This window comes from Phocoena phocoena, chromosome 11 (genome assembly GCF_963924675.1).
Source record: "Phocoena phocoena chromosome 11, mPhoPho1.1, whole genome shotgun sequence".
Taxonomy (NCBI): Eukaryota; Metazoa; Chordata; class Mammalia; order Artiodactyla; family Phocoenidae; genus Phocoena; species Phocoena phocoena.
The window spans coordinates 21,287,041-21,300,600 of NC_089229.1; the positions used below are offsets into that span (position 1 = coordinate 21,287,041).

General features: G+C 34.6%; 1 protein-coding gene across 2 annotated transcripts in view; it reads right to left on the minus strand.

The window, feature by feature from the left end:
* The window catches only part of SCYL2 (SCY1 like pseudokinase 2), a 60,589-nt gene that overhangs the window by 14,339 nt on the left and 32,690 nt on the right, over nucleotides 1–13,560 (minus strand). The window contains exons 4-11 of one of the 2 annotated variants that reach the window (XM_065887011.1): nucleotides 10,843–10,992; nucleotides 9,414–9,635; nucleotides 8,505–8,621; nucleotides 7,482–7,607; nucleotides 6,382–6,558; nucleotides 4,824–4,835; nucleotides 4,590–4,712; nucleotides 1,054–1,167 (exon numbers count right to left, since the gene is read on the minus strand). In XM_065887011.1, coding sequence (XP_065743083.1) covers nucleotides 1,054–1,167; nucleotides 4,590–4,712; nucleotides 4,824–4,835; nucleotides 6,382–6,558; nucleotides 7,482–7,607; nucleotides 8,505–8,621; nucleotides 9,414–9,635; nucleotides 10,843–10,992 — 1,041 coding nt within the window. The remainder of the gene's footprint in view (nucleotides 1–1,053; nucleotides 1,168–4,589; nucleotides 4,713–4,823; nucleotides 4,836–6,381; nucleotides 6,559–7,481; nucleotides 7,608–8,504; nucleotides 8,622–9,413; nucleotides 9,636–10,842; nucleotides 10,993–13,560) is intronic. The other variant, XM_065887012.1, reaches the window with a different exon arrangement.

Consider the following 13,560-nt stretch of genomic DNA (forward strand, 5'->3'; position numbering starts at 1 on the left):
TCGGCAGGCAGACTCTCAACCACTGCGCCACCAGGGAAGCCCTAATTTTATATCTTTTTAAATAAAGTAATTAGGATTTGAAAAGCTTTATTACACATTTGTTTGCTAAGAATATTTCCTTGGAGTCATTTGACTTATAAAAAAGGACTTGGGCTTCCCTGGGCGCAGTGGTTGAGAGCCCGCCTGCCGATGCAGGGGACACGGGTTCGTGCCCCGGTCCGGGAGGATCCCGCATGCTGCAGAGCGGCTGGGTCTGAGAGCCATGGCCTCTGAGCCTGCGGGTCTGGAGCCTCTACTCCGCAGCAGGAGAGGACACAACTGTGAGAGGCCCGCGTACCACAAAAAAAAAAAAAAGGACTAAATTTTCCCACCAAGTGATTAATTTTACTGGGCTTCCAGTATTTTTCTCTAATTCAGGTTCAAGTCATTCTTAAACTAAATATTTTAACAACATGTGAAAAGTATATTTGTCCTACATAAAGTTTTGTATTTCTAAATATATCTTTAATAGTTACTAAAACTTGATATTTAGGAGCTCTTTTATCACAATTCTATCAATTGTGATATCTATATTCTCTTGACTATTTTGATAAATATTTCACACCCTACTTTTTTAGCTAGAATTTGTTAAGATAGAATACTTTTAGTCAGGATCATAATATCAATAAAACTATTTTTTTTTAAAGTAAATTAAGAAAAGCAGAAAACAATTAGTTGGTAAAAAAAACAAAAAAGCACCACATTTCTGCAAGAACAATGGAAAAAAAATAAACTGGCTTAAAGCAGAAAAGGGTTAAGAAAAAAAATTACTCAAATTTTCTACTGAAGCACTCAAAGTTAGGGGACAGGGAGTAATGTCAGGGATGGAATACTGTAAAATTATATACCAGGGAAAACTACAGCTATTGCTCACTTTCATAGTACTATATATAGTCTACTTATAGCCATGACAAAATATATGAACAAACTATAAAAGGGTTATTAAACAATAAGAAAATTATTTAAGCCAATGAGGCGTGAAAGAAAAACAAAAATTAATATGCGATAACTTACAGCAAGGGAAGCCGTTTGTAGACATGCATTTTTAATTCTTGGTATCAAGGCATTTTTCATGGATGGGTAGTCTATAAGATTTGCAAAGGTTGGAATGATGTTTAGACAGAGTTCCTATTAAGAAAATAAATTGGATCAATCTTAGAGACTCTCTCACATACTAAAAAACATTTTGCATTTGCATGGCTAATTTGTCACATAGCTTGAAATAAACTTTTATGTACGGTATATCATTTGACCTTTTCAACAACTGTTTGAAAGAAAAATACTTATTATCAATTTTGAATCTTACAGATGAGGAAACAGGCTCAGAAGACCTTGCTCAAATTCACGCTAGGTCATACAGCTAGCATATATACCCAAATTCCCTGATCACATTCCTAGTTTCTTTCCCTGATAACACAATTAATTCTTCATTTATTTTTAGAAATAGGAACATCTAAAAAAAAAGTAACATCTAAGTTTTGCTATCTTTCACAACAAGGGAAAATCAAGTACAAAGTCACGTAAAACTATTCCTCTTTAAATAAGGAATTTCTTAGCTGTTACATATATCCATATGATGGATATAAGACAAACATTTTAAAATATATTTTCAAGACTGTTTAACAATATCAAGGATAAAATGCAATAAGATACTATTATATAATCCCATTTTTAAAATCTGTCTACAGGCTTAGGGAAAAAAACTGGAAGGATATATCTGGGAATGTTAACTGTGGGCATCTCTAACAGAGGATTTTAATTTCCTTTATATTTTTAACTATTTCTAAATTCTGAAACTAAAGCCAATATAAATGACAGAAACAGGAAAAGTTATTTAAAACGTTCTTGTTAACTTAATGCCATGCCATAGTGTAAATGACTGGAACTGGGAACTTCAAGGATAACAGAAGAAAGGGGGGGATGATGGAGGATTAAATGAGATAAAAAAAAACAGGAAATGGCTTGAGAACTAACTGGTTGAAGAACCTAATCTCAGATACCTTATAAGGCAGAATGATCCTTGTAGGAAAGCAAAAAAGAGATTACTGAAGAAAATGGGGGTATAAATGTATATCAGGGAAGGAGTTATTGACTATATTTGGTAAACTTAAAGACATTCATTTATGGTTAGCAGATAGAAATGAATCAACCACTAAAAATCCGTTATCAGTATACTGGCAAGTATTTTGTTTGCTTTAACTTATCCCCAGACTTCCAAAAGGCAGACAGAAAGAAAAGAGTTAATATTAATATCTATTCAGAAGTATAATAATTATGTAGGTGATATAACTTGAGGATAATAAATACAAACTATATTTAAGGGACGATTTTCCACAGATGGTAGAAGATGAGCAAGGATGAGCAGTCAGTGAGATACTGTGTTCCTGTTACCAGAGGGGAACAAGGAAGTTCAGCCCTTAATTGATATCAGAGTGAAAGAGAGACAGAGACTGACTGCACACATGCACTATGCCATATAATCCAGCAGTAGGTTACAAAGAGGGAAATCTTAAATTATGTCTAAATCACTTAGCTAGAGGAGGGGAGAACCATAGGAGGAGACAGAGTAAAGAACCTAAGAACAGGAGACTGAAAAAAACAAAACAAACAAAAGGAAGTCCAATTAGCATATTCTCAGGAACTTCTGCCTATTATTTTCTACTTTCTCTGTAACTGGTGGTGGGGAGGGGAGAATGAAAACATATTCTACGTTTATTTAAAGGTAAATAATTTTAAAAACTGGTTCTCATATACATTTCTATTAATGCCTCTAATGACCCTAACTTTTGTAAACCATCTTTTACTTTTCCAAATGCTTTTCTAAACTCTCTCTAGCCTCTTGAATAGTTTTAATCAAACTTCAAGTTAAAAATACCATTCCAAAAATGAATCTCAGAAGTTACCTCCTAGCCTTCTAACTTGCATGAAGCTTGAGGAAAAGATTTTTGTTTCTTGCTCTTACTGTCTCTCCCAAAGCTTGGATAGGCTTTAACTTTATCAGACCCGTACCAAGCAATGTTGATACTAGTTAATTGGACTGGTGACTAAACACTTATATTGAATGATATCAGAAAAGCTAGTTTCTAAAACTTGGCAAAGTGCACAACTCAATTTGAATTATGTATTAACTATTTTAATAAAATACTTGCTGGTAACTTATTGGCCAAAATAACCCTCTTAGGAAGAAAAATGACCTTTCACATCACTCGATCCTCCCTCTCCTCCCTAATTTCACTGAATATAAAACCAGGTAGACTACACAGGGCCTGTGGGAACGTTTCAAGAAGCTATAATTCACAATTCCTTTGGAAAGCACTTAAAAGTAATAGTAAGTACCTTCCCCAATCATTCCACGTCATTTGGACAAAGGCAGCAAGAGATGACGCTATAAGGAAAATTTTTAACATCAACTTCACAACTTGGAATAAAAGAAAACTTAGATAAGGACTGAAATGAGTCAAACAAGTGACCTTATATGTGTGGTATTAGGTTCACATTTAAAAAAAAAAAAGCTTTGGTCAATAACTTATAAAAAGTAAAATTCTGGGCTTCCCTGGTGGCGCAGTGGTTGAGAGTCCGCCTGCCAATGCAGGGGACACGGGTTCGTGCCCCGGTCCGGGAAGATCCCACATGCCGTGGAGTGGCTGGGCCCGTGAGACATGGCCGCTGGGCCTGCACGTCCGGAGCCTGTGCTCCGCAATGGGAGAGGCCACAACAGTGAGGCCCGCGTACCACAAAAAAAAAAAAAAAAGTAAAATTCTTTGTTTTTCTTTACTAGAATCTTTGCACTGGTGAAGAGACCATAAACTTTTAAATACGACACCTTTTATGCAGTGAGATGTTCTTAACATAAGTATTTATTTTCCAAAGTGAGAAAAAAAAGCTCAAACTAAATTATACTTTTAATAGCAATCCAAAAATTTTTTTCCAGATAACCCATAGAACCAAAATTTTAGTAGCAAAATTACAGAACTAAAAGTTTGGCAAAGTGTGTGATGTTTTAACAGCACTTTTGTAACACAAAAGCATGACTATAAATGCATTAGGGATGGTCACACTAAATTACTATCTGCTTTTCTACCTACCTCCTATACAAATTAACTTCAATGCAAAAGGAACATTTCTGGATAGAAGACTGAGTTACCAAACATGAAAGAAAATTATGAGTATGAGAAGTACCTACTTAACGCTTTCATAAGAAAAAGGCACATACATCTTTGTCGTTTTCATTCATGTATTAATTACTCATTTAGGAAGAAGGTATACAGCAATCCAAACTACAACAAATCAAACCTTCTATAATAGTACATTACTGATAAGTAAAAGCAACAAATCATTCTACTTTATTAATACAGGTGTTCATCAATTGATTCTTCAAATTAGTTAGGAGTGAACACACTAGTAGTAGTATAAATCATGCAATTCAATGGATTAATATATACTATTGAGCTTTATATTAAAAAATTATGACAAACTTAAAAGGTACTTTACTTATTTCTTTGCTTTAAGAATCAAAATCATCATTAAAGGAAAAAAATTGAATATTATACCTGGATCTGAATGGAAGGAGCCTCTAGGGCTCTGTAAACCATTGGCAGGACACTGTTCTTTATCTCATCAGGAGGAGTTTTGGTTAGTAGCAAATCCATTTTTTGGAGGAAAATTAACAAAATCTGTGTAGAAAAGGCAAACAATGTATTAAAGTCTAGAATCTTTATGACACTTTATACATGTCAAAATTTAAAGTAGCTTCAAAAGAATAAGTTATGTATTTTGACACTCACCATGTTGCTAGCCTGAAGGCATGGAAGACAAAAACATATAAATCAAGCCTCTTATGTTTCTAGAAGCACTATATTTTAACATCTGCTCTCAGTTTAAACATTTAAATAAAGACTAATTTCCTAACTCTCACATATCTTCAGTAATACATCACTCACCCACAAGTACCAACTACCTGCAAAGCTACCGCGTAAAAAAATAAAAGCCTGAGGGCAGCAAAGTCAGATGTCCCAAAGAAGTAAATTCCATCACTGGGCTTCCATAAAGTTCAAGAGAAGAAAAGGTACAGAAATGAAAAGGACTGTCAGGAAAAATTCTAGAAACATTTTCAATTGTCCCTGATCATTTGTTTGCCACCACATACATAAGTAATAAGGAAGAAACTATCCCTTCTATCCATGCAGAATACTTAGTTTTGTCAAGGCTCAGTTAAAATTTTTCAGAAGGGATTTTTAGCTAGACTACTACTACTACTACTACTACTACTACTACTACTACTACTAAGGGAAAAAAAATACAAAGAATGAAGACAAATAAGAGCTCAGGTGATAGGTTCCTTAGGATCCTATCTGATGCATAGCTTAGTGACGATGGGACTCCACTCCTTTCCCTCCTGACACCTTGACCATGTTTGGAGAACTCTGCTTCGAAGCCTACAGTTCTCTCACCTGCCCTTTCCTTAAGCAGGGGAACTCCTGTCTTACTACCACAGACTTCCTTCTGTTCCCCTCCTTTCAATGGAAGGACCACAAACAGTCTGTCATAAAACCATTAAATCAGGTAATCAATGGTTTACCAATAAGCTCTTGCCATGTAGTAGCAGAAACTTAATAATATTTACCATGTGCCAGAAAATTTCATTTAATTTCAACAAACCTTTTCACATTTCAGAAATGAGCAAAATAGAAACTTTAAGAGAGTAATGACTTGTCCAAGGAGATGAAGAAGGCGAGATTCTAACCCATGTATGCGACCCTACTGCTCTCTTAAATCCAAGTCTACCTTGAATCTAGCAAATAAATATTTTAATAGCGTCTAAATCAGAGACTAATTAAATTTTCCCTTAACAATACATACACACACATATTACTTCCATGGTACTGGAAGCATTTCTCCTCTTCTGGTGAAACTATTTATTAGCAATAAAATAAAGAGAAACAACTGGCATAAACCATCTACAAATTAAAGACTCTTAATAACAAAACAAAAAAACAGAAATACTTAAAAGTGCAGGAGAAAAATAAATACTTATTTTCCTAAACCTGTAACTTTCAATAAGGCAATGGGAACAATATAACACATGCAAAATCTCATTACAATTTGTTTTCTGAGACAGTAACTTGTGGAGAGCTACAGACATTTATTTGCAAAGTTCAATTATAATTTTAGGAATGGTTCACTTCAAACACATGCAAAATAGCTTCTAACTAATGGAAAAGAAAGTCTCTCATACTTACCTCAATTTTTAAAAAGTCAAATATCCTTTCCTTTTCTTTTCAATGATAGTTATCATTGACTAAGACCATTGAATAAACAGGAAAAAAATATCGACATACATACCTGGATTGGCTCCTGCTGTTTAAAGACAGGGCCAAGTTCAGGTAGAATTAACTTGACATATTCTTCTTTGGTACATTCTTCAGCAATGAGTAGAACATTGGGCAAAACAAAAGGTACCATGTCAGGGTTTACAAATTCTGAAGTCAAACATGGCAAAATTCTCTGCACAATGACACGCTGAAAGGCAAAAAAATGTTTTCATAAAACTAATCTTTATATCAGGTCTTTAGTATTAACATTGAAGTTAAGAGTCTAAAATCTTCAATCCCTTTGGGTAAGGTGACTATATAATTTATAGTTGAAACTGGGACACTTTTGAGAGTAAACTAGGGTGCTATTGCTAATTACGCCAGGACAAAAGACATAACTTGGGAACATCACAGATAAAGGGGGACATACGATTACCCTTCCTTTAGGAAATCTTCCCCAATTAGTCTTCACTAATACAGTTCTCTCTTAATTTCTTCATTACTTATGATTCATACCACACATTGCTGTTTCATGCACGTTAACCCTATCTACACTTACTGTAAAGCCCTTGAAAGCAAGGACAATATTTTGTTTCCCATCTATTCTCCACAGCATCTAAGTAAAGGGCTAGACAAACAGTGCATAACCAATGAATATCTGATAGACTAAACACTGGAGATATTTCTGCAAAGGAATTACTAGCTTTCCAGCCAGTGGTTTCTTTAGCAATCACTAATATTTTTAGACCATATTATCCTCACAATTTAATAAGCGAGAAAGGGAGAGTAAAGGAATTGGAGAGACTAGTATCAATACAGCAGTATAACTGCTAGTGAGGCAGTGATTTCCACAATGACAGTTTACAGACTTCTCTTCTGATGTTTAATGTCCAAGGGCTGCCTCTGCATAGGTGTTATCCTTCCAATTTTTTACCCAATTAATAATTTTTGGACCACACAAAAAAGGTCCACTAAACTTTTGTGACTTCAGTCTGTAGCCTTTTATAGTCATTTATGTACCCCTGGCAAAAGTTACATTTTTTTTTTTTGGAAGGGTTATTATAGTAAGTCAAAGTAAATTTTAAATTCTATACTCCTGACTATATAATAACAAACTGATCAACAACAAACCTTGGGCAGTTTTGGCAGAACCTTTGGCAGTCCTTTGAAAAACTGTGATTTCTGAAGGTTATCTCTTTGGAATAAGGTATCAAAATACTGCAGTGTTACTGCACCAACATCATCAAAGAAGGGAATCTAAAAACAGAGAAACAGAATTATTCTGATAAGTATTAAAGTACTTCTCATATCTGAAACTGACACATTATGGTGAAAAAATATTCAGAAACATTTAGCGAAATGCTCAAGACCACTTAATAAAAATTATAATTATAAAAATCAGAATAAGAAAGTAATAAATTATTTTCCTTTTCAAGGTCAGTTTTTCAGAAACAGTACCTGTGAGTTAGCTGCACAGTAACATTTTCTTTACATAACTAGTAAAATATTGAAAGATTAAGTAAAATATCTTGAGGGCATAAATAGTACCATTCATTAAAATCCATTGGTTAGGGGCTTTCCTGGTGGTGCAGTGGTTGAGAGTCTGCCTGCCAATGCAGGGGACACGGGTTCGAGCCCTGGTCTGGGAAGATCCCACATGCCGCGGAGCGACTGGGCCCGTGAGCCACAATTACTGAGCCTGCGCGCCTGGAGCCTGTGCTCCGCAACAGCAGAGGCCGCGATAGTGAGAGGCCTGTGCACTGCGATGAAGAGTGGCCCCCGCTTGCCACAACTAGAGAAAGCCCACGCACAGAAATGAAGACCCAACACAGCCATAAATAAACAAACATTAAAAAAAAATCCATTGGTTATATGAGTGAATTTGAGGGCTATGCATTCTTAGGGTGTCTAGAACTTCTGCATGCCTAACTGTAACTATTAGGTCTCTTTATTTGAAATCTTAAACTTTATATCAGAGCACTTACCTGCATAAATTGTTTAACTCTTTAAGATTAAAAGAAGATGAATATTTAATACATTCAAGAATACAGATGTTATCTGGGGACTATATCTGATTAAATCTTCAGATGCATTTAATCAACTTTAACTCATTTTTTGTCCCTCCATCTAAGGCAGGAATTCATATGCACTCACCTTTGTCATTTGATCTGCATCTGGTCTTACAGTTGGAGTTACGTTTAACAGTAGTTTTACATGCTCACGGACTTCCTCAGGTATATTTGTAAGTGAACTAGATCCTAAACGACTCAACTTCAAAAGAGTAATAATGTTAAATATGAATATAAAATATTCAAAAGATACACATTTATACTGTCAATAGTCCATTTAAGAAAACTTTTTAAGGGACTCCCCTGGTGGTGCAGTGGTTAAGAATCTGCCTACCAATGCAGGGGACATGGGTTCGAGCCCTGGTCCAGGAAGATCCCACATGCCACGGAGCAACTAAGCCCGTGCACCACAACTACTGAGCCTGCACTCTAGAGCCCACGAGCCACAACTACTGAGCCCAAGTACCACAACTACTGAAGCCCGTGCGCCTAGAGCCCGGGCTCTGCAACAAGAGAAGCCACCACAAAGAGAAGCCCGCATACCACAACAAAGAGTAGCCCCCGCTCACCGCAACTAGAGAAAACCCACGCACAGCAACGAAGACCCAATGCAACCAAAAATAAATAACAAATTGAAAAAAAAAAAAACTTTTTGAAATTTACTAAAAAATATATTTTTAGATTGAACAAATGGCTAATTCTACTGTTGCAAGATAATTAAAACACATCTTTAATACCTGAAATTGTCTCTATTCCTAAAACAAAACACCCAGTATTTTAGACCATATTTCAATTTTCACTCTAGTAAATAAATGCCATGATTAAAGTTGTAGTAACAAATATTAATCCTAAGAATTACTTTTGTTAAGTTGACTTTATGAAAACTTAAAATATGAGACACTCATCTCAGTTTAGAGAATTTTCTGAACATATTTTGGAAAAAAACAAACATTTAATACATTTTTAATGCAAGAAAATGTTTAAAGGCAAATACCTGATCCAACTGTCTACTGAAACTCTTGTAAATATCTTGCTTGTTAACTTCAAATATAGCTTTCCCTTTATTAAATACAGCATACATGACAGTTCCTAAAGAGTACATATCACTGGCTGTTTCACAGCTCACAGAAAGTATGTATTCAGGAGCCAAATATTCAGGATTTGGAAGACACAATGATGGTAAATTTGGGTCCCATTCTTTACATGGAAACTTAGGCTATAAAAAGACAGAAAAGGGATTACATAGATTAAATAGTTAAATTAAAGCAAACCACTGTCAAGTAGTAACAATTTAGTTTTAAATTCATACTCATTCATGCAAGTAAAAATGTCACCATCACTTTCAATTCTAAATTTCCCCAAATCCCAAAACTAGAAAGTGCATGAAACAAGTTAAGAGATAAGAATAAGAACTCTTATAACTTTGAGATTATTGGCGCTCTCTCCCAGAAGACAAATTATCACTACACTATACAATGCATTATGAATATGGAAAGGTCTGGCTTATGTTTTCTGATACACAGGCTTCAAATTTATGAGTTCAAATAGATTATTGTTTGAAACCTTGTTCTTTCACCAACTAGCTATGTGATTTAGTTAACAGGTTCAAAGGGATGTTGCAAGATAAACAAAAGTATGGAAAACAGAGCCAGCACAGTGCCTGATGCATAGTATGTACTCAATCAATACTAATTCTTTCTGCTTCCCTTAAAAATGTTTACTTAAATTAGAAATGTATTTTAGGTCAAAGCATGGTTGTTAAAGGTAACAACTATATTGTAAAAATTTGAAATATTGCAGTGTTTTCCTAAGTATAAATAGGCAGGTTTCATAATCACTAAGTAACAGGTGCTTTTTAACCAGAAAGACTGGGTTTAAATCCTAGTTCTACCACTTACCACTTGCCTAAACTTAGGCAAATTATTTTATTCTATGAGTCTAACTTACTCATCTGCATTATTCCCATACCTCACTAAGTCGTTGTGAGGATAATAATACACAAAAAGTGTTCAGAAAAGCGCTTCAATAAATGTTACCCATCATTATCACTGCTATTGTTATCATGCTCCTTAAAGAAGATTCTGTGATCCAATAAACTGGGGAAACACTGCTAGAGATTCACAATGTTTGTTTGTGTATCTGACACTCTGAGGGAAAAAAATCTACTTAACCCAATAGTGCTCAAATTTGCTTAACTCTAGTACTTTCTTCTCAAATAACATTACTGAGGAATTAATGAGCTAAATATTCGTAGGTACAACGAACACTAGAAATTTTCTATAAAGCTATACATTTAAACATACCATTGTACCACATAGCCTATTTCTACACATTTATCAGGCTTATAAATTCTCTAATCTATTCCAGATGCAATCACAAATTTCCAGAGCTTTAAAAAATGAGAAGAATAAAACTTTCATTACCTCTTGTTCAGAAGGATTGGTCGATGATATACAAAAATCAAAGCCCATTATTTTCCAGGCTCCACTTTTATTCAAAATTATATTTTCAGGTGTAACATTTCCATGAACCATTTTCACACTGCTATGCAAAAATGACAATCCTTCAGAAACCTGTAAATGGAAATAAAAGACATTTTTAATAAAACTCCTTTCAATTACAATAATAAATCTCATAATAATCAAATTTGCTGCTTCTCCCAATAAAAATTTTTTACATGCCAGGTAACAATTAAATTTCATAAATGCAAAAGTGTAGATATTCTCAGTTGCCAGAGCATTCTAAGCATTAGCAAGAAAAACCCAACTGTAAAAGCAGAGGACAACTATTTATTAAGTTCCTTTCTATACGCACAAAAGCAAAAGCAAAGACAGTAATAAAAGCACTTTGCTACCCAAATTTATTCAGTTCCTGAATTTGAAAAGCGAGAGAATCTTTGGTCTCTTACTTAAAGACAGTAAATATCAAGAAATACCTTTGTCAATTTGATTCTAATTCTTAATATTTTTATATACTTATACTTCATATTGAAATTAAGTCTTTCTGAATAGCATTGTGCTCAGTTTTCAAACATTAACTGATGTTCACTCATTCTCACACTGGATTAATATTTGGTAATTTTATATTTGTGCCTGAGATTACCATGGAATTTGTTAACAAAAAGTGAAAACTGGATTTGAAAGGGCCAACCGTACCAAGTATGCCAGTTCCTCAAAAACTTAAAAATAGAATTACCATAGAATCCAGCAATTCCACTTCTGGGTATATCCCAAAAAGAACTGAAAGCAGGGTCCTGAAGAGATATTTGTTCACCCATGTTCATAGCAGTATTATGATAACCAAGAGGTGAAAGCAACCCAAGTGTCCATCAACGAATGAATGAATAAACATAATGTGGTAAATACATACAACAGAATATTATTCAGCCTTCAAATAGGAAAGAAATTCTGACACACGCTACCACATGGATGAACCTAGAGGATATTATGCTAACTGAAATAAACCAGTCACAAAAAGAAAAATACTGCATGATTCCACTTATATGAGTAGTCAAACTAATAGAGACAGAAAGTAGAATGATGGTTGCCAGGGACTGAGAGGTATGAGAGGTGGGGTGTGGGGACTTATTGTTTAATGGGTACAGCTTAAATTTTGCAAGGTGAAAAGAGTTCTGGAGATGGATGGAGGTGATGGTTGCACAAGAATGTGAATGTACTTAAACTGTACACTTAAAAATGGCTAAGATGGCAAATTTTATGTTATGTGTATTTTACCACAATTAGAAAATATATACTGTTAAGAGAATAAGATAAGCCACAGACTAAGAGAGAATATTTTTAAGTCATGTATCTGACAAAGAACTTGTGTCCACAATATATAAAGAAATCTCAAAACTCAATAACAGAAAACAAACAACCCATTTAAACAATAAGCAAAAGATCTGAACAGACATGTCACCAAAAAAGACACTCAGATGGCAAGGAAGCATATAAAAAGGTGTTCAACATCATTATTCATTAAGGAAATGCAAATTAAAACTCCAATGAGATACCACTGCACACATATTAGAATGGCTACAATTGAGGGAATTCCCTGGCGGTCCAGTGGTTAGGACTCCATGCTTTCACTGCCGAGGGCCTGGGTTCAATCTCTGGTCAGGGAACTAAGATCCCACGAAAAAAAAGAATGGTTACAATTGAAAGGGCCAACCATACCAAGTTTTGCAAAGATGTGAAAAAAATGTAACTTTTATACACTGCAATGGGAATGTAAAATGGTACTATCATTTGGAAAACAGTTTTTCAGTTTCTTAAAAAATAAAATATACACATACCATTTGATCCAGCCATTCCACTCCTAGGTAATTAACCAAGAGAAATGAAAGCATAGGTCCATACAAAAACTTGCATATGAATGTTCATAGCAGCTTTATTTGCAATAGCTCAAAATTGGAAACAACCCAAATGATCATCAACAGGTGAATGGATGAGCAAACTATGATATACTACTCAGTAATAAAAGAAGTATTGATATGCACAACTATATGAATGAATACCAAAGTAATCAGACTGATTGAAAGAAGCCAGGCCAGAAAAAGAGTACATATTGTATGATTTCATTTACAAAACTCTAAAAATACAAACTGATTTAGTGACAGAAAGTAGTCAGTGGCTTCCTGGGGTGAGAGACAGAAGACAGCAAGGAGCAGGAGGGGAGGACCGCAATGGGTATGAGGAAACTTTGGAAGGTCCATATGTAAATTGTTTTGATTGTAGTGACGGTTCCACCTATAAACTTAAAAAACTGTATATTTTAAACATGTGAAGTTTACTGTATGCCAATTAATTATACCTTAACAATACTGTAAAAAATAATGAATAAAATGATCTCTGCCCCCCCCAAAACAAAGAATCTACTGTATCAATTCACTCTCTAAAGCCGAAGATATTTTGGTAAGCAGGGGAAGGAAAATCAGAAAAAGTGGATGGACTTAACGGATGCACTGTGAAGGCTTACAATTCAAAAACATTAAAAAGGAACCACCACATCCACCAGTCAACAAGTGCTCTTCTCCAAAGGTTACTAATGTTATGTTTCGTACATTAAAAAGATAGTTTAAGCCTAACAATAAACTGTAGAAAAATTCTAGAACATAGAAATAATTTTTAAATTACTGAGAA